This window comes from Rhinolophus sinicus, linkage group LG01 (assembly GCF_036562045.2).
Source record: "Rhinolophus sinicus isolate RSC01 linkage group LG01, ASM3656204v1, whole genome shotgun sequence".
Lineage (NCBI taxonomy): Eukaryota > Metazoa > Chordata > Mammalia > Chiroptera > Rhinolophidae > Rhinolophus > Rhinolophus sinicus.
In genome coordinates, this window is record NC_133751.1 from 105954999 (window position 1) to 105982337 (window position 27339).

The following is a 27339-nucleotide window of genomic DNA, read 5'->3' on the forward strand; positions in this document are numbered from 1 at the left end:
TGAAAATGTATACATTTATTTTTATTTCCTGTTACACTAGAAAAACATGCTGATGTACTACATGAAATATATATATTTTTTCTCCCCAGAGACACTTTTTTCAAAACTTGGGATCAATTTTAACGTATGCCTTCTTGGGAACTGCCATCTCCTGTATGGTCATAGGGTAAGTGACATTTGGAGTTCAAGTTCCAGGGGCCAGTGTGATCTCTGGGAGGAATCTCACACTTCTTGGACTCACAGTGACTGGGTGAATTGTCTTTTTTTTTTTTTTTTAATATATCACCTTCTTACATCTTTTTATGACTCAATTCCGAGGCTTACCAATCTTGTGACAAACACAAGGTAAAATCAAAGTGAGCTGGAATTTCATTGCTGGATTTTCTCTGTGAATTTTGGGCTTCAGACTTAGGGAATGTGGATTACTTAGCTTGAGTATGTGAAGCACATTTCATTCTTTTTTGGGGGGTGGGCTTAAATAATGCAGATAAGCACACTGCATTCTTTTTCCATCTTCTTTGGAGGACCTTGCCTGTAATTGACAGGAGTGCAACAGTAACTGCATGTCATCTCCAAGTATCAGCAGAGTTGTTTAATGACAGGATGGCTTTTCGATTGGTGCACTGTAGAATGCAGACTTGTTTCTTTCTCATTATATTTTTTATCGGTTATGCTGCTAAATCCCAAGTGCAACCATATAGACTTTGGCTTGCAGCTCATCAGAAAACAAAATGTGGTACAAAACAGTAAAGCCAGTCCAATTCACTTATAAGCCTACCCAATACACTGCAGAAACACATCCAGCAGCCACGGCTGTGGTGGTGTGGATGTCTTACGTTGCCTTTACAGACTACTCTACTCCTTACATGGTACTGCCTGTGACTGTTATATCCCCAGCACAAGAACTGAAGCTAAACACACACAGTGGTTACTCACCCAGCCCTCCCCTTATGAAGTGTTAGTGGTGTCACTGAAAGGTTAAGATACTTGTATTTGAAAGCAGGAGGTGGGGAGATATGTTGAATTTGTATTGATTCAAGCCTGGGACAGCTCAGGCTACATTATATGAAAATGTCCTGCACGTTAAAGCAGCAGGAAAGCTAAAGATTTTAGCACCTGCAGGTGGAGGCTTGTAGGAACGTAGACTGGGAGCCTCATCGAGTCTGGATGCCTAAGAGGCCTTTGCACATTTGTGACCGAGCGACACGGTAGATTCGGTTCTTTTCAAAGCATGTGTAGGGGCAGGCTTTTCTGTCCTGTGGGTATGCCACAGCTAAATTGTCAAATCTCAAAGCTGTCAAGGGCCTTAGACAAGAATTAAAGCCCCTCATTCTGAAGATGAAGAAAGGAACATCTTGAAAGGCTAACTAACCATCTCAGTCCCACGGTGAGATTGTAGGGCCACGGTCAACATTTAGGCTGTTAGTCCAGCAGGTCTTCTTCCTTTAGCAATTTCTCTTGAATTCCTACACATCCCTATACTTTGTTCCTAGATGTTGACAGAAGGCTCTGAGATGTGTGGACTCTCAACAAGTGTTCATCAGTTTATAGCAAAAGATTAATCTTAGCTGTTCTATAATATGGGGATCAGAAATCTCTAATGGATCCACATTCTAAAGTTGTGGACAATGCTGTCAAATTATGGAATAATCAGCTTTCATTATTACCCTGTTTCCTCTGTATAACTGATTTTAAGTATATTTAAGTGTATGCATTTATACAATGAAAAAAATCTATAAATCTATTTTTTAAGTGTGACAATGCATAATTATGTGTGTGTTTGTGTGTGTGGCATATAATTGAAATGTTCTAAAAATGTTCAGTTCAAATGGAGTTGAGAACCTCTTCTAATTGAGTTTAAGGCTGCAATCAATCATTTACAATGGAAAGTGATTTGAATAACTTTTAGAACCATGCCGTTGTTTGAACTGGACATAATCTGAACAACAAAAATGTGTAGGCTGCCTTCTTTAATGTAGGTCATTACAGTGCAGAAGAGATTCATAGTTTAAAGATTTTAGGATCTTATCTAGCAAGGTAAGGGAAACCATCAGTGAGCATTAGCTTGAGGGTGATAAGGTCAGATTGATACTTAGGAAGGTCATGCTGGTGGTCGTGTGAAGGAAAAATTTTAAAGTGGGGAAAAGTGGCAGCCAGGGGACCATTTAAGAAACAATTTCCATAGGCTAGGTTAGAAGTGATGAGGGCCTGGCCTCAGGCAGTGCCAGTAAAGTAGATGTGGAGTCATCAACCAACTGAGTTCCTGAGAGAACATGGAATCATTCAGTGAGAAGGGAAGGTACCTGGGCAGCAGCACTATTTGAAGGGAAGAGGTGCCCACAAAAGACTAAGAAGTATTGGTCCCAAGACAGATGAAGAAAACTGTCAGGGCAGATGTCTGGAAGTCCAAGGAAGAGGTGGAGTAAGGTGGAAAGTGTCTAACACAGGAGAGGAGGTCAAGTGGGATAGGAATCGGCATCCCTATTGAATTCACCCTCGGAGGTGATGGCTGAGCAAGCGAAAAGTATCGGCAAGTCTAATTGTTTGGGGCACATCTGATGAGAAGCAAGAGTTTATTGTTATGGTGTTGACCTCCAGATACAGTGTCAGAACTTCTGAAGGAAAGACACAAACTTAAATTCAGACCAAACTGACACTTTCACAATTTGTGACCCCTGTTGTATGAGTCGCTCCAACTCACAGTCAAACCTTAGAAAACCTTAGAAAATGGGCAGTTATATATTTCTGATAAATTAATGGTAATAAGAACAATACTACAAATATTTATTGAGTGCTTGATATGTATGTAGTATGCCCTTTTTAAAAGTACTTTGCATGGAATATTTCATTTAATCCTCAAAACAATCCTATTAGGTAGATACTATTATTACTCTCCTTTAACAGTTGCCACAACTGAAGTGTAGAGAGAATAACATAATGTAAATAATAGAGCTGGTGTTAGTAACTAAATAGTTTGGCTGCAGAGTGAAAATTCTTAATGCCAACAATGTGTTTTACTTCTATTTATTGTTGGCACTATCAATAAAAGTGAATATATTAAACTAAAAAATAAAATTATAAATCAGTCAATATTTACTAACATGCCACGCATTTCTTCATTAGTCCTGTAGGAGTTCTCACAGACATAAGAGATTTTTATTTGGCAATCCCATCAAAAGGAATTCACATATTAAGAAGAAGAAGAAAGGTTGCCTGGGCTTATGCAGGTGTACTCACACGTGCATGACATCGGCAGGAGGAGGGATTCAGGACTCTGAATAATTTCATGGAGGAGGTAGAGTCTGGGTAGTCGTTTAATGGGAGGGATAAGGTAGTTGGATTTTCCGTGCCATCGGGTGCGTTAGTCCTGGTGGGTGTGGTGAACGTTGGGCGAGTTTCCCAGTTGGAGAGTAGGCGTCACAGAGCCTGTGGAGAATGTGGGAACTGAAATGCTGGAGAGTCAGCTGACAGACAGACAGCCCTGAAGTCCAGGATCAGAGATTTATGAGAATGTGCAAGCCGTAAAGAGTGATTGTGGGTCATGAATGAAAACTCAGCTGGTAGGCATGGGCTTCTGTAGGTAAAGACGTGTCTAAGCAAACTACCAGTTGGATTTAGAGCTGGACTCGAGTGCTTTATAGGAATTGAGGTCATTGGGTCCATTTAAATGAAAGAGTTCTTAATTAAATTTTATTAACTTCATATCATTTTTAGAAATTATATACAAACCATCTTTCATGTTACACTGGAAAATTTAATAATATCCCTTCTGACAATAAAATCAGAGAAACCTTTAAGAAAATTCTTAAGGATGGACTGTTCTAAAAGAATCCAACCACATTTTCTAGTCCTGTCCCCCATTTGATCACTTAAGAAATATCTTAAATGCATCTCTTTTTTTAAAAGGAAACCCATGTATTTGAAATATTTCCCTACTCATCGCCTCCCTCTTTGGGGACTGTTTCTTTATCCTTGGCCCCATGCCACCACCCTTGGGTGCTGCAGGTGACAACCTACCTACTGCTTACTGTCTGCACATACGCTTTGTCCTAAGAACTGATCAGTATCCATGAAATGCTCCTTTTTTAAAAGCGCTGAAAACTGTATTCTTTTGTTTTTTTCTGTTAATTTAAACAAATGACACAATTTCAAAAATATTTGGAGAATGGGACATGGATCTAAATGATAAAGAACCCGGGGCGTACTCATTTTTTTCTCACAATGCCCCTATGATGTAGTTACTATTATTATCCTTATTTTACATACAAGAATGCTGAGGTTGAGACCCACGGGTGAGCAGTAAGCAAATGGTAGTAAATGGCAGAGCCAGCATGACTTCAGAACACACTCTTAGCATTAACTCGTCGTTCCTTCTCGTATGATAGTTTACAATTCTTGTAGTGTTTTGCAAGTAATAACTATATCTGCCAGACGAACCAAGCCCTCAATAATTTCAGATTTTTACATTTATCACTTTGGCTAGCAATTATGAAAAAATCTGAACATTTAAGAATGAGCTGTGAATATCACTGTAAAGTAGAAATGGAACCTGTCTTTTCTTACTGGAGATAGTTGCAGGGATAATATGAATCCATTTCACTTGGTTAGTTTTCTTGGACTCTGGGTAACTCACCTGGAAAACCTGGCTTCATAAATGTTAGGTTGTTTATATTGTTCATACCACCGTTCCTCAGGAATGTTCATTTTTTCTGCTGTGAACCACAGAAGCCATGCCTGACCTTCTGCGTGTCTGTCGTGAGGCACAGGAGTGAAGAGGCCCCATGGAAGCTCTCTCTCTGCCACTTGTGTCATTGTACCTGCTGACATGGGGACCTCTAGGCCTAAGTACCCCTGGCAGTGATTCTGGAATTGCTGTGGTTCTGTCCTTAACTAGGAAAAGGTATGGTGAGACTTACTGGTCTCAAAAGGCTGACTCCTAAACCTGGAAGAAGGGACATTTACTAGTCTAGAACCAAAACTTGAAGAGGCATAGTTCAGAGATGGAGGCCGGGCAACAGCTCAGTGCCTTAAGCTATAATAACTCTGGAAAGAGGATGACTGAGTACAGAGTTCTTAACCCAGGAAACACGGACCCTGACATGGAACACAGAAGGGCTTCAGGAAGGCTGGAACCCCCTTGTATTATCCATGGATTTTTAATGGAAGTCTGCATAGATTTCACAGTTTCATCAGCTTTTCTAGGGAATTACAATCCTAAAACCAAAGAACTGGTTTGTTTTTCAAAAGCCTGAGCAAAGAGATAATAGTTCAGAAAGGAAGAATTTTCCGTATCTCTATGTTTAATTAGAACTGAAGAATTCTCTAGGCTGCATTCAGAGTGGTCATAAAGTCTAGAATTTGCATGCTATGATTTTATTATGTACTGTAATGTATCGTGTACTGTAAAAGCCATAAACCAGTTAGTATGTATTTGTGTGTCTTCCCAGACCAGCTAGCCATCTTGTATATATACCTAAGAGTGGAAGTGCCAGGAAGAAGTCTCTACCAGTGAATATTCATTTTTACAAAATAATGGCAAATAATTCTCTAAAGCAATTGTACCAATTTTTCCTCTTAGTTTTTGGCAAATCTAATAGCTATGAAATTAAATTATATTGTGGTCTTCATTTCTGTTTCTCTGACGGTTAATGAAGTTGATATTTTCATATGATACCTACTCAGTATTTCTTTTGTGGATAGCATTTTTGTATTTTGTTTAATAAATCCTTTCCTACCCTAGAGTCAGAAAGATATTTTCTTCTGAAGTGTTTTAAAGTTTTGCCTTTTGCAGTAAGGCTATTTTCTGGAACTGATTTTTGTACATGAATATGAAGTAGACACCTAATTACAATTTTCTTCTAATAGATTTAGAAAACGCTGATTACCCTGATTACTGTCATTTCTGAGAAACTCTCATTCTTCCATTGTTTTTCTTTGTGTGTATTTTAACATGCACAACTTGGGGTGGCAGGCAGTAGCAGAGAGGCAAAGGTGCCGAGAGTGTATTTGTCAGTATCCCCCTGTTAATTCTTACCAACCACAAAGCCCTATATTTTTCCGCTCTCTTCTTTCATCTATCTTCACCTTCTCTCATCTTTCTTTCCTCTCCCTTCCCCTCCCTGCCAACCATGTGTTCCTCACTGTCCCATGAGACTGTCTGGTCTGCTGCTCTCTGAGACTCCGTTTTCAGCGTGCTGCGGAACAGCAGAGCTGGGGAGGCTGTGTTGAGTCCGACCAGAGGGCCCCGCCATGCCTCTTCTGTACATTCACTTACTCTCTGGATTCAGAATGGCACAGTAATAGCTTTCAGTGATGTCAAAGGGAAAGTAAATACACTGCTGCCCTGACACAGCCAAATAAGAAAAAAAGTCAACTCTGATCTGTCAAGTACAGTCCGAGCTGCTTAGCAGTGTGGCTTCTCATATCCATATCACAGCAGGCATGGGTTGTATTTCTGGCAGCAGAGAAGAAAGTGAAGTTCATGAGGAAGAGAAACAAAAGGTAGAATGGAAGGGATTGTGGAGAATATCAAGAGATGTAGTTTGGAGGTAAAGTCATCAGAGCCACATGGGTCTATGCATTAGTCACCAATGTAAATCCTGTCACAGCCTTGAAGATGTCGGGGATAAGAATGACAGAAAAGGACAGAGAAAAATAAACGAATTCTGGAAAAATCCAAAAGGAAAGCAAATAAAGACTATCTCCAATTTAGGAGGAGAAATGTTGAAAGTCATGTAGAAAGAAAAACGATGACACATGAGATTGCTGATATGAGAAAAGGAGAAATGTCTAATAATAAAATATTCAAGTCTTGAAATTATCAAGTTTACTTTCATTCTTCAGTGTCCACAAAGTCAAACATTTTTCTCAATTTGACCAAAATCTGATTGAAGGGCTACATACAGTAAGTGTGGCTCAGCTTCTACACACACACACAAACACACACACACACACACACACACACACACACACACACACACACACACGCCCATTCAGATAAAGGTAATAAAATAAAGGAAGTATATCAGTTATCTATTGCTCTAGCAAACCACTCCCAAAACCTAATGGCCTGAGACAACAACCATTTTATTAGTTCACAGTTCTATGGCTCAACAATTTAGGGTGGCCTCAGCTGGACAGTTCTGGGATTCTCTGGTGTCACTCACGTGATGGTAGTCACCTGGGCTTGACAGGGATGGAGTGGTCTGAGATGGGCTCACTCAGATGTCTGGTAGCTGATTCAGACTGAGCTGGTTGGTCTGGGGACTGATATCTGCTCCATGTGACTTCCCACCACCTACTAGGCTAGTCCTGGCTTTTCCCCATGGTGGTGTCAGAACAGCATTCCCAGATGATGGCAACAGAAGACCTCTTAAGGACCAGTCCCAGAAGTCACGTAATAACACTTCCACTGCATTGTATTGGTCAAATCATCTCAAGAGTCAAGGCACGGGAAATAGGCTCCACCTCTTGATGGGAGGTATGATAAAGTCATGAATTCAGGGAGGGGAAGATTATTGTGGTCACCTTTCAAATACTTTACCACAAGAAGGAACTATGAATTATCTTCAGGGATATCAAGGTGAGAGGTTGCGTTAGAAAATAGGACTCAGAACCTTGTATGAAACCTATGGCTACAAAAGGAAAACAATGGAGAACCGAGTAGACCATAGAGGGGCTAAGTCACTGCCTCCTCTTAGACTTCCTGATAGTCTGGAACCAAAAGCAATGACTTCTCACTCTGATTACTTAAGTGACTTACAAGAAGTATCTTATAATGTTCTGTGTTTGTATGTAAAACTTCTATGGAAAAATATACATAAAGCTCAAAGGAAATAAGGTAGAGACCATGGCTCACTAAGATTTTATGTTACCAAAGCAAAGTGCATTCATGGAACATTGACCTTTGCTCAGGCCAAATAGGAAATTATGAAGAAGTTTTATTTAATTTGAGAATTTCATTTGCTCTTTTTACCACCATTGATGCAGAGAATGTGGAGGAAGAGGTGTGCCATATTAGCTGTAAATACAGCATCTCCTCTTAGGGGTTTCTTCCATCACTGCCCCTCCCTTGTCAAGGACTGCCATGTTGTGATCACCGCTGGACCTGTGAGCTAGAGCTGGGACAAAATGGAGATTGCTTCCCCTAAATCCCCTCAGAGACTGTCTGTGATTAATACTTGACTCCTGACATGACAAGTACCTCTCTTTTATGCCCTGTGGCGTGCTGGTTCCCTGTTGTCCGGACCTGGAGAAGCATGTACGTCATTTTCCCTTCCCTGGGATCATGACATACCCTATACATCCTGCCCTGTTCTATATCATTCTTTGGCATCTGTCAAGTGGCATGGGGATCCACTTTATCTTGCCATCCCCCAAGATGTGTCTCCTGTATAAGGTCCCCTTCATAAACACTGTTAATTGCCAGACTGGACTGCCTTGCCTCTTTCTTTGGTCTTTCTCTGCGCTCCACTTGCATAGATATTCAGTCTAGGCCCTTTTCCCTGGGCCCGTGTGCATGAACATATGTCATGCCTGGTTTGCATCCATGTTTGTCTGGCTGGCAGTGGTGCTTTGGGCAAGGGTGGAGCTTTGGAGATGGCAAAAGCTTGATCCTGACAGCTTATTCACTTTCCTTGACCAGTTTAAGAAGTCAAGTTAAAGAACTGTGCCATATGGCCTTTCAGGGACTTGAAGATTAACTTAAAAATGGAAACCCATGAATCCTTCACTAAGCTATAAACTACATTACCAAAACTCATGCTTACCTATTTGTTCCTCCCCACTCATCTTTCTCCCAGATCCCCAGAGGTAAATCTTATCCTGAATTTTACTTATAGTTTTTCCACATGCTTTTGAGCTTTATAAAAACAGTATCATACTGATTGGGAGATGGAACTAACAAGGACATGGCTATTGATCAGATTTAGAGAAATAAAGGCTGTCATGGTGATTATCCATTTTCTGGCTTCAAATATAAGCTCGCTCTGGATTTGAGTGTCATATCTACCACAGTTTGGACATCAGGTGCTATCCTCTTCCATCTTTAACTTATCTTCCCCGGTAGACTTAACCTCTTATTGGTCATGCCCTCACTTTTAGCAAGAGTCAATAACTATATTGTCAAGTGAATCAGTGAATTAATGAAAAAAATTGAGAAATGCATATCCTTTCATTGAGAAAGAGGTAGTAGAAATAACAAAAGTTACAAGAACTAGCTTTTTTGGTGCATTTTCTATGTTCTAGGCCTTGAACTGACCAAGTGATTTGCATTTATTATATCACTTAGTCTTTACAACAAAAGTAGCAATAGATACTTCCATTGTTTCCTTTTTTGTAAGTGAAAAGTCTTAGGCTCTTATTGCTTAACTAACTTTTCCTAGGTGTGACTGACTCCAGAGCTGTAGCTAAACTCTGAAACTCACGTTTGCAACTTAAATTGCATCCTTGGGCTTGTAGCAACATCAGGGCACCTGGGGCTTGTTAGAAATGCAGAATGTGGACCTCACCCTGACCTCCTGAGTTCTAATTTGCATATTAACAAGAGCCATGGGTGACTCTGCTATGCTGCACTTCCAAACTGGCAGTTATATAGTAACTCAGGATTTAGTAACGACAGACTATACAAATCAAGATAATTTAAACTTGCGTTTAATCCATATTATCACTGAAACTAAACCAAATCAATTAATTTTATGATTTATATCCACAAGATTTATATGGCTATCTGTGAGTGTGCATGTTTCCGGGTCAAATATTGTATGTGTGTTATGGAGAAGGTATTGGTAGAATACTGTCAGTGAGCCATCACATGAGAAATATCCAGTGTTCTGGTCTAACGGTTTTTTGTGCTCCACCTGACTTAGCAATTATGCTCTGATGTCATTAAAATGAAATGGCCCCAATAAAGGAATAGAAGTCAATCTTAACTCCAGCTCTGAGATGCTTTATTGCTCTATTTCACCCTTACTTACTAATTCCCACTGCATGAGAGGTAGCCATAAAGGTTTCCAATAGGCAATCTACATTACCAACAGAATCATGAATATGAAAGATGACATCATTGTTGTAGCTTCGATGAGCAAGTATAATCTTGAAGGTCATTGCTACTGGATGATAAGTGCCTGCAATGCTTATTTTCTTGCAGTTCTTGACTATTTGCCTTATGGTTGCATCTCCTTCCTCCAAAATAAAAATGTGATTTCAACATCTATATGAATTTTACTTGATTTTTGACTGGATTTTTTTTTTTTTAACCACTGTTCCAGTGCTTTGTGAAGTAGATTACTCAATCTTTTCCTCAACTTCTCAAGGATACCATATCACTTGTTCCCATCTTCAAAACAAGTTCTACAACTATGAAAAATATTGACTATAATGATGATAATTGCTTGCATTTATTGAGCATTTACTTTTTGGCAGCCATTGCCATGCACTTTATGTACATTAAGCTCATTCATTACCTCAATCCCTCATTTAAAGATTTTTCTCATTATAAGAATATATATTTATTGCTATAATAAAATGCCCTCATTTTTCTTTATTAACACAATTTTTAAGTTTCCTTAAATGTTACAGAGTTCAACAAAATATTTTCATAAATATTCTTATTTATAGAATAGACTTTTGCTGAACATTTTTTTTTTTAAATTTAGAGTAGAAGCTCAGGTTTCTTAAGAAAGAATATCCACAGGGAAAAAGAGTGAGTCCTAATGTAAACTATGCACTTTAGTTAATAATAATGTGTCAATATTGGCTTATAATAACAGAAATTGGGGGGTAAAAGGGTAAATGGGGACATATTTTGAGATTTTGAGTACTTTCCACTTAATCTTTCTGTAAACCTGACACTACCAAAAAAAAGTCTATTCATTAAAAAAAGAATGTCCACATTAAAAATCGACCCCTTTCTTTGACAACAAATAGAATATACCAGATATTTCCTATGACCCCAGTGTTCCAATACTGGATGGAAACTGGAGAGTCCTTCTCTAAACCTAGGACTCTAACTCTTTTAGGTTCATGAACTCCTGAAGTCCACTCGGCCTGTTTTAGCGGTAGCACCTTGGTTGACCTGTTTGGCAATGGCCCTACCATACTTCTTATCTATCATTGTATCAGGAGCCCTGCAAATAGCATACAAGCTGGACTCTATATGGCTCCTAGGAAACTTCCTCTCTAGTTAGCTTCACTTCTCTGGTGGCCTCCTGCCAAATCCCTTATGGAGAAAATGATCTTCAGAAATGTTGAGGTGTTATGAGGACGATGCTTTCTTAATTATCCAAGTTAAACCTTATTTCTTCTATTTTACAGAATGGACATTAGCCCTTGAGTTTCTTGCTTTTCCTCTCTCAGTGTCCAAACTACACTATTGAGAAGATCAGGATTGGATAAAAGTTTTTCATGAAAGTGATCATAATGTATCATAATCCCTATTGACTATGATTCTGTATTCACATTTCTGAAGATCATTTTCTCCATGGCTGTGATCATAATACCTCCATGATGCTTTTTGGTTACATGTAATATGCCAACATTTCCTTCCTGCTAAATATTAACCATCATTTAATCATCTGTTACCAACTGATTCTTTCTGACTGGGTGTTACATGCCACTTCTGTTTCAAAGTTTACTTAAGTGTTTAATTTTTTCATGTTGATTTTACATAAATTGGCATTCCATTATTGGGCTGTCCTCTATCCAAGTAAACATAGGGCTTCTAACATGTAGATAAATTGCTTACATGATTGTGAAGGTGTTGTTTTTACTTTGTAGCAAAAAGGTATTCTATATTACAAATTTAAATCCTCTACAAAAGTCAATAACCTGATTATTTAACAAGTTATCCTCTGTGGTTCACAGCCTATCCCAACAGAGAGAAATTAAAAGTGTAAGAAAAGGTAAACATTATCCTCTAAGAGTGGAAAGTAAACAGAAACTCATTTGGAAGAATGTAAATTGTTATTGTGGATGGCACATGCTTTAGGAAAGAATTTCACTTCAAAATGGCCTTTTTATATGGGAAAGATACTCCAATGTTAGAAATATGGGCAAAATGTACTATTTTCATAGTTCTTTACCCTCTTCACAAAGTATTTTTATTAGCATTTCACAACAACCATATGAGACAGCTGGGGGCAGAAATGATCCTACTTTATGGATAAGAACATTGAGTATTAGAGAAATTATATTACTTTCTCAAATATTTTTCATTAGTATTTGTCAAAACTGGGAATATATCTATTTTTTCTTATTCCTAGAGCTCTGAAAATGCTTTTCATACTTGGTTAAGGGCCTGCCCCCACCATTGAAACAGACTCTTTTGTTAATCAATATAACAAATGAATTTTGATATCAGATAAAGTTTGACAGATGTAATAAATAATTACATATACTGTATACGCACACGCGCACACACACACGCGCGCACACACACACACACACACACACACACACACATTTGGGATATGAGATTTCCCTAAAATAACATAACTGAGCCAGATCCAGAAATGAATATAAATCCAGTGAAATTGTTTAGGATACTGGAGATATACCTTCAGGTGATTGCACAAACCCTACGTTAGTAATAGTGCGTGTTCACAGAAGTTTAGACAACTGTATTTAGGTAGTCTCTAGAAGAAATCAAATACACAGTGCATGCGACTCAACCAGAATTAACTCATTCAGCTGCAGCCCAAATTACGCTTTTCAGGAGCTGAAAAGTCTCTGATCTTCTCTTAGACTTAACTGATCTATTAGTTTTGCTGATGTGCAGTTTAGCTTGGCTACTTCTAATGAATAACTTTTTGTTAAAAAAAAAATTGGTTTTCCTGTTGGAAAATAGTAAAGAAATCTCCCCAAAGGTTTTTCTCTTTTACTTTCCAAATTTAATTTTCCTTATATCCAATTAGGAAAATTCAGCTATTTTTAAAGATAATTTCTTACATAGTTGCCAGATAATTTCCAATCCTGCCTTTTCTCTTCTTGCCTGTCCCCCAGCTGAGTCAAGTTACAAGGGACATGCTTACTTAGGCATTGATATTTAGTTCCAAGAGCCATTCTCTGAGTCCATTCTTCCTATATTTAAGAATTTCAGCTTTCAGTAATAGTTATGGTATTTTTGTTTTAAAGCTCCACACAAGGAATGGGACTGCTTAAACCAGGAGTTGTTCGTAGCTATTTCGATACTTTGGAACATACTTTGAGTAGCGTTCATTCTCTTCTGACAATGTAGTTATGAGAACAGATCAAGTGTTTTTAAACCTTGCTCCAAGAACAAAGGCCATTAGCCAATGCTACTGACCATGCACTCTGCAGACCTGCGTTGCTCGGTAGGTGCTGCTGGACTGGGAGGAACAAGCACAGAAACGGAGAAGAGACATTGAGCCACATCCATCATGATTTAAGAGAGTCACTTTATATCAGTTGAAGAATAAAATATCTGCACTTGTATTTTGTATAATGTAAAAATGTCATTTATCCAGCATATATTGCATTTTACAAAAGTATCAGTGGCAACAATTTGGAAATAATGATGTTAATTGACTAATTAATCAATGCTCCTTTGTCACACAGAGTTTCAGAAGCAGTGCTCAGGGAGGTTAATTCAAAGATTTCATCAGTTCTTTTTCTTTCTTTTTTTTTTTTTCTTTTCAATTACAGTTCACATTCAATATTATTTTAGTTTCAGGTACACTGCATGGTTAAACATTTATATAACTTACAAACTGATCATCCCTTGCACCATACACAGTTACTAAAATAGCACTGCCTATATTTCCTATGCTGTACTTCAATTTCCCGTGACTATTTTGTAACTACCAATTTGTACTTCTTTGCCTTTTTCACCCTGCCCACCAAACTCTCCCATCTGGCAACCATCAGTTTGTTCTCTGTACCTATAAGTCTGTTTCTGTTTTGTTTGTTCGTTTATTTTGTTCTTTAGATTCCATATGTGAATGAAATCACATGGTATTTGTCTTTCTCTGTCTGACTTATTTCACTTAGCATAATACCCTCTAGGTCCATCCATGTTGTCTAAATGGTAAGATTCCATTCTTTTTTATGGTCGAGTAATATTTCATTGTATATGTATATACATACCAGTTTCTTTATCCAGTCATCTGTTGATGGGCACTTAGCTTGCTTCCACATCTTGGCTATTGTAAATAACACTGCAGTGAACATAGGGGTACATATATATTTTCAAACTAGTGTTTTAGATTTCTTTGGATAAATACCCAGAAGTAGAATTCCTGGGCCCTACGGTAGTTCTACTTTCAATTTTTTAAGGAACCTCCAAACCATTTTCCATAGTGGCTGCTCCAATTTGCAATCCAACAGTGCAGGAGGGTTCCCTTTTGTCCACATCCTCACCAACAGTTGCTGTTTGTTGATTTATTGATAATAGCCATTCTAACTGGTGTGAGGTGATATCTGCTTGTGGTTTTAATTTACATTTCTTTGATGATTAGTGACATTGAGCGTCTTTTCATATGTCTGTTGGCCATATGTATGTCCCCTTTGGAGAAATGTCTATTCTGGTCTTTTGCCCATGTTTCAATCGGACTGTTTGTTAAGTTAAATCAGTTCTTTATATATCTTGGATATTAACTCCTTATTGGATGTATCACTGGTGAGTATCTTCTCCCATTCAGTAGGTTTTCTTTTCATTTTGTTGATGGTTTCTTTGCTGTGAAAAAAAAACACAAAAAACATTTTAGTTTGATGTAGTCCCATTTGTTTATTTTTTCTTTTGTTTCCCTTTGAATATATCCCTAAAATATACTACTAAAAGCAATGTCAGAGAGTTTATTACCTATGTTTTCTTCTAGGAGTTTTATGGTTTTGGGTCTTACATTTAAGTCTTTAATACATTTTGAATTTATTCTTGTATATGTTGTAAGACCAGTTTCATGTTTTTTGCATGTATCTGTCCAGTTTTCCCAACATTCATTTATTGAAGAGACTGTCTTTACCCCATAGTATATTCTTGCCTCCTTTGTCCTTCGCTAATTGGCCATATAGATGGGGGGTTATTTCTGGGCACAATTGAGTTTCTCCCAGTATGTCTTTGGTGCCTTTCAAGCTGCTAACCTTTTGCTGGAGCTTAGGGTGAGTGTTTGTGAGTGAGTGAATCTGTGCATGGGCCCTTTAAGAGGAGCACCTGGGACTCCAGCAGCGGGCTGGAATCCCTGCTGATTTTCATGGCTCCCTCTTGTGGGGGCTCCTCTTCCCTGCACTGGAGCTCTGGGCTGGGGAGCCTGGTGTGGGGCTGGGGAGCGTCGGGGGGACCTCTGCAGCCAAGATAACCTCCCTCATGCTCAACTACCACACGTGGGTGTGGGACAAACCTGTTCTGTGTCTCTGCCCCTCCTACTACCCTTGATGTGGCTTCTTTATGTCCTTAGTTGTAGGACTTCAGTTCAGCTAGTCTTCAGGTAGTTCTCCAGGTGGTTATTCTATGATTTAGTTGTATCTTTGATGTGGTCGTGGGAAGAGGTGAGCACAATGTTTACCTCCTCTACCATTTTCCATCTTGACAGGCAAAGGTTTCCTCATTTCACATAGGGAAGGAAAATGGTTAGAAAATAATTTTTAGGTTGTGGTTAAACTTCAACAGGTGGATAACTACTTTCTCAAAACAAATCTTAATTCTAGAAAAGTACTTAAGCATTTTTAAGGGATGGCGTTTTTTTCCCCTAGAAGGAGTTTTTTTACAAAAAATGATTGTGACTCAGATATGCTTTGCTTCAAATGTTCTTTTTTTCTTCTTTTTGGAGTCAGAGAGAAGAGGGAGGAAGTTTAGTTGGCTACTTGGAATATGGGTTGACTACATTCCTTTCTGATTTAAGCTTTCCGTACTGAGTAAGTTTGAGGTAGTAGAGCTGCAAGTAACTCAAGTTGCCCAGTTTTAAATGAAAATGGCTGTTTTTTAGGAAGGTCCCAGGATAACTGACTTTTAGGCATAATTTCTGTGATTGGTACACCAGTATCAACCTGGTGCTTTTGAGAGAGAGAGAATGGGGCCAGGGAAGAGGTGACTAAAAAGCCTTTTAGTGGCCTCCGTGGTGCCACCAAAGAACTAAATTAATGTATCTTTCACCAGATAAATACATATTCAGTTCCTTAATGTTGTGAGTTCTTGGTTTCCCCAAAAGATAAATTTTCATACTGAGAATATATTTTAGCCTTCCTTTAAGTGAGTTTATAAAATTGTTATGATGAAAACTGTTCAAAATTTGCAATCTTTTAAAAATAGCAAACATATGTAGAAATAGATTTTCTTCAGTTAAAGTAACATTCCTACCATGGTGTGAAATTCATTCATGTCAAATGGGAAATAAAATATTGCTTTGGAACATTACTTGTGATTGAAAAGAATTCTGATCTAGAAAATCCGACCCCCCCCACTTCATTTATAGATTCTCTCAGAGTCTTTATTTTTCACATAATACTTATGAGTCTTTTTGTTTTATAAATTTGAATTTTAGTCTTTCTTCTCTAATTACCAATAGACAGTTTATATTAGATAAGTTTATAAAAATCCATGAGTCTAGGAGAATTTATAGTTATGGGAAACAGCTTTTATTTTAAATGGCATGTTGCCTACTCTCCCCTTTTTAAAAAAAGGGGAGAAAATATTACAAATTGTATTCCTAAGAATGGAAGAGTTGCCTTTGTAATGCTTCAGAGTTTGTTTTCATCACCTGCCTTGCTATTCAGATGTAATGTTTTCTCATTAGTCTCCAATTCCACTGTATAAGTTCATTAAATCACTATCAAGAACATCTTAATACTAGGGGAAAATACTCATAAAAGTTTGGTTTGAATAGATGGAAGAATTCTACCATTGGCACAAAGATTGAGAGGACTGTTAATAATGATCTTTAATACCTGTTCCCTTTGAAGGATAGAAATAATAGATACATAGTTTGTTACTATATGTATTAAAATCCTTTCATACTGCCAGTGTTTAAAAAAATCATTATGTTTTGGTAAAGCAGAAAAGAATAGTAAATTAGTAAAAATAAATAAATAAATAAATAAATAAATAAATAAATAAATAAATAAAAGGTGTGTTGTTTTAGATTTAAAAACACATACATTTAAATTTTAAAGGTGACAGATTTTATTTAGAACACAATAAGTATATGTACATTTCTTCAATGTCCCAAAGATTTACATATAAACTAGATTCAGAGCACAAAGCAAATTGATAAAGCTACAACCATGTTTGTTAACCACTGATACCCATGCAGAGGGGAAGCCAGATTTCAGAAGACACTGCAGTGTGTTATTGTAAGTTCATATTCCAAGATCATTTGAATCTTATCATCTTTTTGAGTATTGGAAAGAAAAGTTGGAACTTTAAGAAAGGTCTATTTCAATAAACAGATGTGAAAAGATATTTTGGTAAAATTATTTGCTTAACAAAGACTCAGGCAAACCCTAAACATGTGAAGAAAGCAGTGAAGATTATATTAAAATGGATGTTAAACAGGAGGGGGGAAACTATCACCACTTAGGAAGCTGAGTCTCCATTCCAAAATCAACGGAGTGAAATAATTATGCACCATGAACGATGCACCAGCTGAAGGTCAGCAGCCATTGTTTTTTAGATTGTGCCCTCTGGTGGGAAAATTTATAAATCACAATTTTAACAGTTGAACTGACTCAACAAGGCTTGTTTCTTATTTCTGGGCTTTATGTACAATCAAACTTAAGCCTGAAGGAAAATGCATGATGAGGGTTTGAGGCAGTTGTGTATCAACTAATCTATCCTTCCAGTTTTACCTGGAGTTGATAAGTGATTTAGTCTGGCTTGAAAGAAATAAACTATTATTCAGTTCTGTGTCCAACCTAAAGTATTAATTATTGAATACCTTTTAAGTACCACACACTATGTGAGCATCATTTCCTTTAACCTTATTAACTCTGAATTTAGTCCAATGCTTTTTCTCTTCATTTTCCTGTTACCTTACGGTCTTCCCAGTGCTAAAATCCTATCTCCAGTCTGTTCACACCTGCATATTCAGGCTTTAAATAATATTTGTTTCCTGACCTCTTTCAGAGTGGGGCCTATGAGGGGCAAGACTGACAGGGAGCTCCCGGGAAGTGCTGCTCGCTCACAAGCTGGTGAGACCAGAGGCTGAGAGCTGGGCTCCCTCACACCAGTTAGCAGTGGGATTGGGACATCCTGCTCCAGGCCCCCTATCCTGGGCCGGGTGGGAACAAAGGATGTATGGCGGAGAGCCACATTGGGGCTTGAGAAGCTGGGAAAGCTGAGGAGAAAATGAAGCAAGGAGGGAGATGAGAGAAGGCTGACAGGGTCTCAGAGGGACATGGAAGCACCCTGGGGCATTTGCACTTCGCCTCGGGGTGGGCGTGTTCCCATGTGCCAGGTCCCTTTGAGAGGTTCAGAGTGGACAAATATGTGTACAGTATGAACAGTTTTAGAATTAAAAAATGTTGCAACAATATGTCTTGTCTTTTTTTCTTTATAATATGATACATGGTATACATAATAATAATAGAATAACTAACACTTATAGGCCACTTACTATGTATGTTGTCCTAATCACTTCATATAACCAAACCCATTGAATTCTTACCCACACCCCACGAAGCAGGCAGTGTTGTTGTTCTCCGTTTGCTGCTAAGGAGACTACAGCCCAGAGGGAGGAAGTGCCATGACAGATTCACCTGGACAGTGAGTGGGAAAGCTGAGCTTCAAACCCAGGAGCTAAGCTGTGTTCCTAACCAGTACTCCACGCCTCCGTGAAGTTAGGAAGCATGATGATGAACCACACACCTACAGACCCTTGGCTCAACTTCAAAAGTAAAAGACATGACTGGTACCAGTGCAGGCCCTGAGCCCAGGTGCCTTTCCCAGAAAAGCTAAGTGACTGCCCCACACTTGGTTATTGCATCTTCTGAGTTTAAAATCCAATCGTTGAGTTATATGGATGCTACACTGTAGCTAAATTAGAAATTTACTAGTTGACTTATTTTTTTGTTGATGCCGACAACACAGAATTTTTACCTTATATGCCTTTTTGCCTTGTATGTGAGGATTACCCCCGTACCCACCCCTTATTTGATTTTAAACAAACCTGAGTCTTTTATTGCATTTACAATTGGAAAAATTGGGGGCTCTGATAGTTATTCATGAATTAATGAACTAATCAATTCACCAAACATACGTAAAACACCTATTGGGTAGCAGTTACCATGTTGGGGACAGGGTAACAGCCAGTGGCACACTAGTGGCTTGTACTGGCTCATAACAGCCAACAGGTGGTGTTTCAGGACTTTTGTGAGCCAGTTGTCATACACAACCATTATCAAAAATTCAACTATATGAATATACAAATATATGAATTATATTAAAGATAAAGTTAATAAATACTAAAAGCTTATCACTTCCTAATTTTTTGCTACATTTTATCGTTCATGCTCTTGAGGTTATTTACAGTTGTATCTGTATGGTGGAACTATGTAAGAATGTGCTAGAGATTGTGCAGTTCTCAACTCTACTTCAGACACCTCACACCTGAAATTGGTCATTGTGCATTTACACTATGGAAACCAGCAAATGCTACAAATCAGGGCTTTTCCCCCAAAGGAGCCAGATGTTGAACATTTAGTAGCATATCACCAGTTACAGTGAAGATTAACATACAACCTAACCTCTACCAATGAAAGAATTGTTGGGTTAATACAACTACTGATTTGAGCAGTACACACACTCACAATTAAAAAAAAAAAAGCAGATCAAAACAAAGACCAAAAGCAATGGTCATTTTAAAGCATTATCCTTTAACGCAGTTAAAATCAACTCTGATTCTCTGGAATTTGCAGATGGAAATAGAGAGTTGACGCTGCATTTCTGAAACTGGAATTGGTTTGGCGGAGCCTCCTGGGGGCAGTGGTGTCTCTAATGTTTTTAGTCACAGCTCTGTGATCTGACAGTTTTTCACAAACTGAACTTTGGAGCAGCCAACCAGTTTGCTAATTAGCACTTCACAACAGTGGTCACAGGTTTTCTTTGGAGATGAAAAAAGCCTTTGGAAGTATTTACTAATAGGGTTTAAGTGCTATGGTTCCTTCCAAGACCTGCTTTCACTTCAGATAACAATTAGGCAGAGGACCCTCTGCCCAGGAGCTGCAGGGCTCACAGAATGAACCACACTGGACTTAACCTGGAATTTGAAGCCCTTCTAATAGTTGTACTTGGTTGTACTGGTCTTTAACTCATAAGACTGAGTGTACCAGAAATGCAATGTTGTTCTTCTTCTTTTTTTTTCCTGTAACTATAATTATTTTCTGCTTTGAGGCTTTAATATTCTGGGTGGCTGAAATAAAATCTCTCTCCCTGGGGTGGTGTCCAATCTAGGAAAGTTTGGATCACCAGGGTATCTGGGCAGGGGCCTCCTGGATGTTATCTGTGCACGCTGGCATTCAGAGATACCATCATCAGGACTTCAGGCATTGGTCTGTACATTTCACTTCTCTACCCTTCCTTGTCCTGGCAGCAAAGTCTGAGTCATGTGTGAGCCACTCGGGCCCATGGAAAACATTCTGCTGTCCGCCCCCCCCCCCCCCCCGCACACATACACATACTCTAGGGGGTCCTCTCCGGCTGCCTTGGACCCATCTGCCTCGGCCTGAGGCCCAGCTGTGACTCAGCAGACCATTTGGCCACGCTTGAGCATTTCTTCTTCCATTTCTGCTGCGCTGTTCTGTCTGAAAAGGAGGCTGCTTCTTCCTCTCTATCAATTCAGGAATGGGATGTGGTCCCTTCTCTGCCCCCTGGTAACTGAGAAAAAGAAGTGGAGTCCTCTACTGGCTACCTACAAGTGGTAGATAACAAGACAAGAAAAGACTCAGTGGTTTCTACTACTTTCACTACACACACACACACACACACACACACACTCACACACACACGAGGTGTGATAAAAAATATCGTGGATGTTTAAATTAAAAATAATTATTACAGTAAAAGACATATTACCATTAATCCACCTTAAAATACTCCCCCTTGCTTCAAACTCACTTATTCCATTGTTGTGGCCACTTTCTGAAGCAGTTCCGGAAGTCCTCTTTCGTGAGTGTCTTTAGTTGTGCTGTCACGGCTGCCTCGATGTCCTGAATCATTTTGACTTTGGGGAAGAGCCAGAAGTCGCATGGTGCCAGATCCATTGAATAAGGTGGATGAGGACACACTGTAATGTTTTTATTTAACAGAAATTGCCATACCAGAAGTGACGTGTGACATGGAGCATTGTCATGATGGAGGATGATTTACGACACACTTTAAAACACACCTTTTCTCAACCGTAGCTCATACCTGGCTGACTGCACCGAACAAGTTGAAACTTATCACACACTGTTATTAAGGTTTGATGCACTACGTCCCGTATTACAGATCCCTGCCTTTCCATTGGACGGCACTTGGCAGCAGCACTCATCATATATTTTGATCACACCCCATGTGTGTGTTTGTGTGTGTGTGTGTTGACAAAGATGGCAATAGGAGTAGAAAGGAAAATATAATGTCCTATTAATTAAGTGTACCCCAATGTCAATACAATTCTTGGTTATAATTAAAAAGTTTCTTGGGGTTTCAATCACAAATTAAGCTGAAATGGAACAGTTCCATGTAGAGAATAAGTTCCCATTCAGTGTCTTTAGCTCACCTTGAACTTGAGATCCCAGTCTTTTCCCCATGGCATCTATTTTCTGCAAATTCAGGATGTCTGTCTATGTGTATGAATGAGTGACAAATACGGATATGATTAATCTGGAAAGGTAAGCTTGATTCAAGCTAGTTACTCCATTACTGCCCTTCTTTGGTGCTTACCAATTGAATCAGAACCCCACCCAAAATGTCATGAAAAAAAATAAATATAAAGGATAACTCCATCTTAACACAGTTGGCCCTCGATGAACATTGGTTCTATTAATATTTAGCAAACACTGCTTTCCCTGGTCTCTGCAGATGCTCTCATCAGCCATGACTTTCAAGGTTGACCTTGGACTTCCCAGTCTCTAGAACTGGAGAAAACAGAAACAAACTCATAGGTACAGAGAACATTTTGATGGTTTATTTATTTTGTTCTTTAGACTCCACATATAAGTGAAATCTCATTGCACCTGTCTTTTCCTGACACTCCACTCAGCACAATTCTCTCAAGGTCCATCCATGCCCCCAAAGATGGCATGAACCCATTACCTTCCCTGGCTGAGCAATATTCCATTATATATATATATATATATATATATATATATATATATATATATATATATACACACACACACACACACACACATATACATATATATATATATATATATATATATATATATCACCTCCTCTTTATCCATTGTTCCACTGATGGACACCCAGGCTGCCTCCACATCTTGGCCATTGTAAATAATGCTGCAACAAACCTATGGATGCACACATCCCCTCAAAGTAGCATTTGAGTTTCTTCAGATAAATACCTTGAAGTTCTTCATACTGGGTTCTTCATTATCTCTTATAGCCTTTGTTTTAAAGTCTATTTTGTCTGGTATAAGTATTGCTACCCCATTTTTTTTTTCAGTTCCATTTTCATGAAATATCTTTATTCCATCCCTTTGCTTTCTGTCTGTATCTGTATTTCAATCTGATGTGAGTCTCTTGTAAGTATCATATGTATGGGTTTTGTTTTCTTATCCATTCAGCCCTCCTCTGTCTTTTGATTGGATCATTAATTCATTTATATTGAAAGTAATTGTTGATAGATATGTAGCTATTGCCATTTTAATATTCACATTTTTTTTTCCATCTTAAAGAAGTCCCTTTAACATTCCTTATAATACTGGTTTGGTGTTGATGAACTCCTTTAGCTCTTTCTTGCCTAGGAAGCTCTTTATCTCTGCTTCGATTTTAAATGATAGCCTAGCTGGGTAGAGTAGTCTTAGTTGTGGGTCCTTTCTTTTCATCACGTTGAATATTTTGTGCCAATCCCTTCTGGCCTGCAAAGATTCTGTTGAGAAATCAGCTCTAGTCTAATGGGAGCTCCCTTATAAATTACTAGTTGCCTTTCTCTTGCTGCTTTTAGGATTCTCTCTTTGTCTTTAACCTTTGCATTTTAATTATAATGTGTCTTGGCGTCAGCCTGTTCAGGTTAATTTTTGGGGGGACTCTATGTGCTTCTGGATTTGTATGTCTACTTCCTTCACCAGGTTAGGAAAGTTTTCAGTCATTATTTCTTCAAATGGGTTCTCAATCTCTTGCTTTCTGTCTTCTCCTTCTGGTACCCCTATGATGAAAATGTATGTTGTGACTCTTGATGTTGTCCCAGAGGTCTCTTAAACTCTTCTCATTTGTCTGGATTCTTTTTTCTTTTTGTTGTTCTGATTGGGTGTGCTCTGCTACTTTGTCTTCCAAATCACTGATTCAATCCTCTGCTTCATCTAATCAGCTGGTGGTTTATTCTACTGCATTCTTCATTTCAGTTATTGTAATCTTCACTTCTGACTGGTTCTTTTTTATGGTTTATGTGTCCTTTTTTATTCTTGCAGTCTCTGTGTTGAAGTTCTTACTAAGTTTCTTGAGCATCCTTATAACCATTGTTTGAACTCTGTCTCTGGTAGGGTGCTTGCCTCCATTTAATTTAGTTCTTTTCCTGGAGTTTTCTCCTATTCTTTTACTTGGGGCACATTTCTTTGTTTCCTCATTTTGGCTGTATCTCTGTGTTTGTTTCTATGTATTAAGTAGATCTGCTATGTCTTCCAGCCTTGGCTGGATGGCCTTATGTAGTAGGAGTCCTGTGGGGCCCTGGCACAGTCTCCATGGTCACCTGCACAAGGTGCTCCAAGAGTGTCCCTTGTGTGAGTTGTATGTGCCCGCCTGTTATAGTTGAGCCTTGGTTGCTATTGGTACATCAGTGGTTGGGATTGACACTAGGCTGACTGGCTGTGGGGTTTGACCATGTTCCCAGCTTCTGGGCTGCTGTGTGGGAGGCTTAACTCACTGAGTGGGATTTGCCCCAGTGGGCTCTGGTGCCTGTTGTGTTCGCCCATTATGTGTGCCACTTGTGGGCCTATTTGGGTGGTACTCTGCTATGGTCTGAAGCCAACCTCCAAGTATTTTGGTTCTGGGGCCCCTTTTGAGGGGCTCTGGTGCAGGCCCAGGTCACCCACTGACTGTAAGTGGCTGGGGGCTATCTGGTAGGAGCTACAAAGCAATTCTCAGTTGTTTGCTGCCTGTGCTAAATCTGCAACATGTGGGAGAGGCCACACTATGAACCCAGGACAGCTGCCACCAGTACCAGGCTTGTGGTAACTCCAAAAAACGCCAGGATACCCAGAGGCCAGCTGCCACCTGCTGGCTTGCTGGCTCCCTTAAGGTTCAACTACTGATAAAACCTCATGCGGTACATGAGTTGGGTGAGACAAGGTCTCAGGTGGTCACTAGATTGGGAGGAGTTGTAGTCACCAGATTAATGTCGACTCTGGTATGGTGCCAGTGTTGAGCCTGGAGCAACTCAGCAAAAGTCTCAGAGCACACCGAGGTCACTCGCTGCCTGATTGGGGCCGTGGACTCTGATAGTTTTCCAAGAAATAGTGCTGTTCAGGAGGGGCTGTCTGCTTGTGGAGAAAGTGCCTCTGGTGGTGCAGGAGGTGGGTGGGGCAGGGTCCCAGGTGAGTCAGCAGGGCAGAACAGTGGAGTTCACCAGGCCAATCAGATTCAGATGTGACCTGTGGGGGCAGGTTCAACATAGGAAAGATGGCATCTGCCTACTGACTTCATGGGTAAAGACCTCTCACTGGGAAAATGCTGACTGTTTTCCAGTCCTCCTTCTGAAGCCACACACTTCTGTCTGCCCCTGCCCCTGACCATATGTCTCCGAGGTCCCCTGAGTGACCATCCCTCTGCCAGATCCCAAGGTGAGTACCTGCAAGCGAGTGAGTCTGTGCACCGTTTAAGAGCATGTCTGGGTTTCCTGCAGCCTTCCATCTCCCCTAGATGATTGAAATTCCCACTGTTTTCACAGCTAGATGTTGTAAGGGCTCCTCTTCCTGGCACCAGTACTCTAGGCTGGGGAGCCTGATTTTGGGAGGCTGGGGTCACTCGTTCCTCCAAGGGGAACTTCTGTGGCTGGATATCTTCCTGATTCTCAATGGCCACAGGCATGTTTAGGGCTTGTTCCCTGTCTTCGCCCCTCCTACCAGTCTCAATGTGGCTTCTTCATATTTTCAGTTATAAGACTTCTGTTCAGCTACACTTCAGATGGTTTTCCAGGTTGATTGTTTTATAATGTTGTCATACTTTTAATGTATTCACAGAAAGACACAGGCAGTGTTTATCTAATCTGCCATCTTGGATCTCTTTCCCTTCTACAAATCTTTTTATTTGATCTTTGCCATTTGGCCAGGTGTAAAATAATAACTTGTAGTTTTGTTTACATTTCTCTTATTTTGAGTAAGACTGAGCAGCTTTAAATTTTTTGAAGGGCTATTTATATTTCTTTTCAGTGAATGACCTCCTTCGTGTCTTTTCTGTTTTTTTTTTTTTTTTTTTAATTGAGTTGTAGGAGCTCTTTATACATCAGTGAGATTAGTCCATTGTAGTGTGAGTTACAAACACTTTTTCAGTTTACCATTGTTTACAATGAGGGTTTTTTAAATACTATTTTTATATAATTGATGTTATCAATACTTTGTTTTGTGGGATCTATGTCATTCTTACAAAGCCCTTTCATAATCTACATTTTATTTTAAAATTTTCTTCCTTATTTTCTTCAAATGCTGTCATGTCTGTTTGTTTGTGTTTGGATTAGTTATTTGGTTTATTTCCAATTTTTGGAATAAAAATTTTGATGTTAGGTGCTATCATTACCCACCCTTCCTCCAACTCCACACACAAGATAGTGACACATTTATTTCTATAGTGTTTGTTGAATAATCCATCTTTTGCCCACCCATTTAAAATAATATTTTTGTCATTTACCATATTCAGACATTTCTTTTGGTTGTTCCTAATGATATATTTTGATTTATTGATTATCTTTTCTTAAGCACCTACCTCACTATCTTAATTATTAAAGCTGTAAACTATGTTTTTATATATGATAGGGCAAGAGTCTCTCTTTTTTTTCCCCCAAATTTTTCTGATTATTCTTGCTTGTTTATTTTCAAAATAAACTTATGAATCACCTGTTTAATCTTGCACCGAAATAATCTAGAACTAGGTGTTTTTAATAGGATTGCATTACATTTATAGATTAATTTGTGAATTCATATTATTTATGAGGTTGAGTCTTCTCATTCAAGAAATATGACATGTTGTAAGTAATTTATTATGAATGATAAAGGTATCAAGAGAGATATTTATATTCTGTGTACCGTTAGAATGAATTCCAGGCTACCATAAGCATTCATACTTACTTGCATTCAGATACACCTTCTATTGAATTGGGGAAAAGGACCACAGTTGCAGCTAGCTCCCTGGGAATGCCACATGCCCCTTGGCATAGCTTATCTCTGCACTCAGGGGAGTGTATTATGCACACAAACATTATTGCCCTTCTGTCACACTGGGGCGAAAAGGTTTTGAGTTGCAACCAGAGCATATGCTCTTACTTATCTAACAGAATTAATGTGCTTATTGACCTTTTCCTTATTTACCGTGTTTCCCTGAAAATAAGACCTAGCTGGACCATCAGCTCTAATGTGTCTTTTGGAGCAAAAAGTAATACTATAAGACTTGGTCTTGTATTATATTATATTATATTATATTATATTATATTATATTATATTATATTATATTATATTGTGTTATATTATATTATACCTGGTCTTATATTAAAATAAGACCAGATCTTATATTAATTTTTGCTCTAAAGGACACATTTGAGCTGATGGTCTGGCTAGGTCTTATTTTTGGGGAAACACGGTAACTTTTCCGCTATATTCTTTTTCTTTTTAAATTGCTAATAGTAAATATTTATTCATGGTTGAAGACTCTATATTCTTATTTTTCCATGTTTGTATGTGCTTTTTATTTATTAGCTCACATGGAATTACATGTTAGCATAGCTTCCTGGAGATTTGGGGGCCAGAAGGCTGCTCTTGGAAAATAGCAAAAGAGAACATTTGTAATAGTGTGGAAAAGAAACAGTTTTCATGTTTTCCAGTCTTTTCTCCTGGTTTTGCTTTTGTTTCAGAGGAATACGTTAGGGACTGAAGAATAAAACATTGTTAGCCCAGGCTGATATCAGGAACCAAATTCATATGGGCTTGTTTTCACTCATGTTAACATGGGTAAGGGTTGCATAAAGT

At 38.8% G+C, this 27339-nt stretch overlaps 1 protein-coding gene across 2 annotated transcripts in view; it reads left to right on the forward strand.

Moving 5' to 3' along the window:
- The window catches only part of SLC9A9 (solute carrier family 9 member A9), a 570416-nt gene that overhangs the window by 51829 nt on the left and 491248 nt on the right, over window positions 1-27339 (forward strand). For both annotated transcript variants that reach the window (XM_074334001.1, XM_074334003.1), the window contains exon 4: window positions 90-166. In XM_074334001.1, coding sequence (XP_074190102.1) covers window positions 90-166 — 77 coding nt within the window. The remainder of the gene's footprint in view (window positions 1-89; window positions 167-27339) is intronic.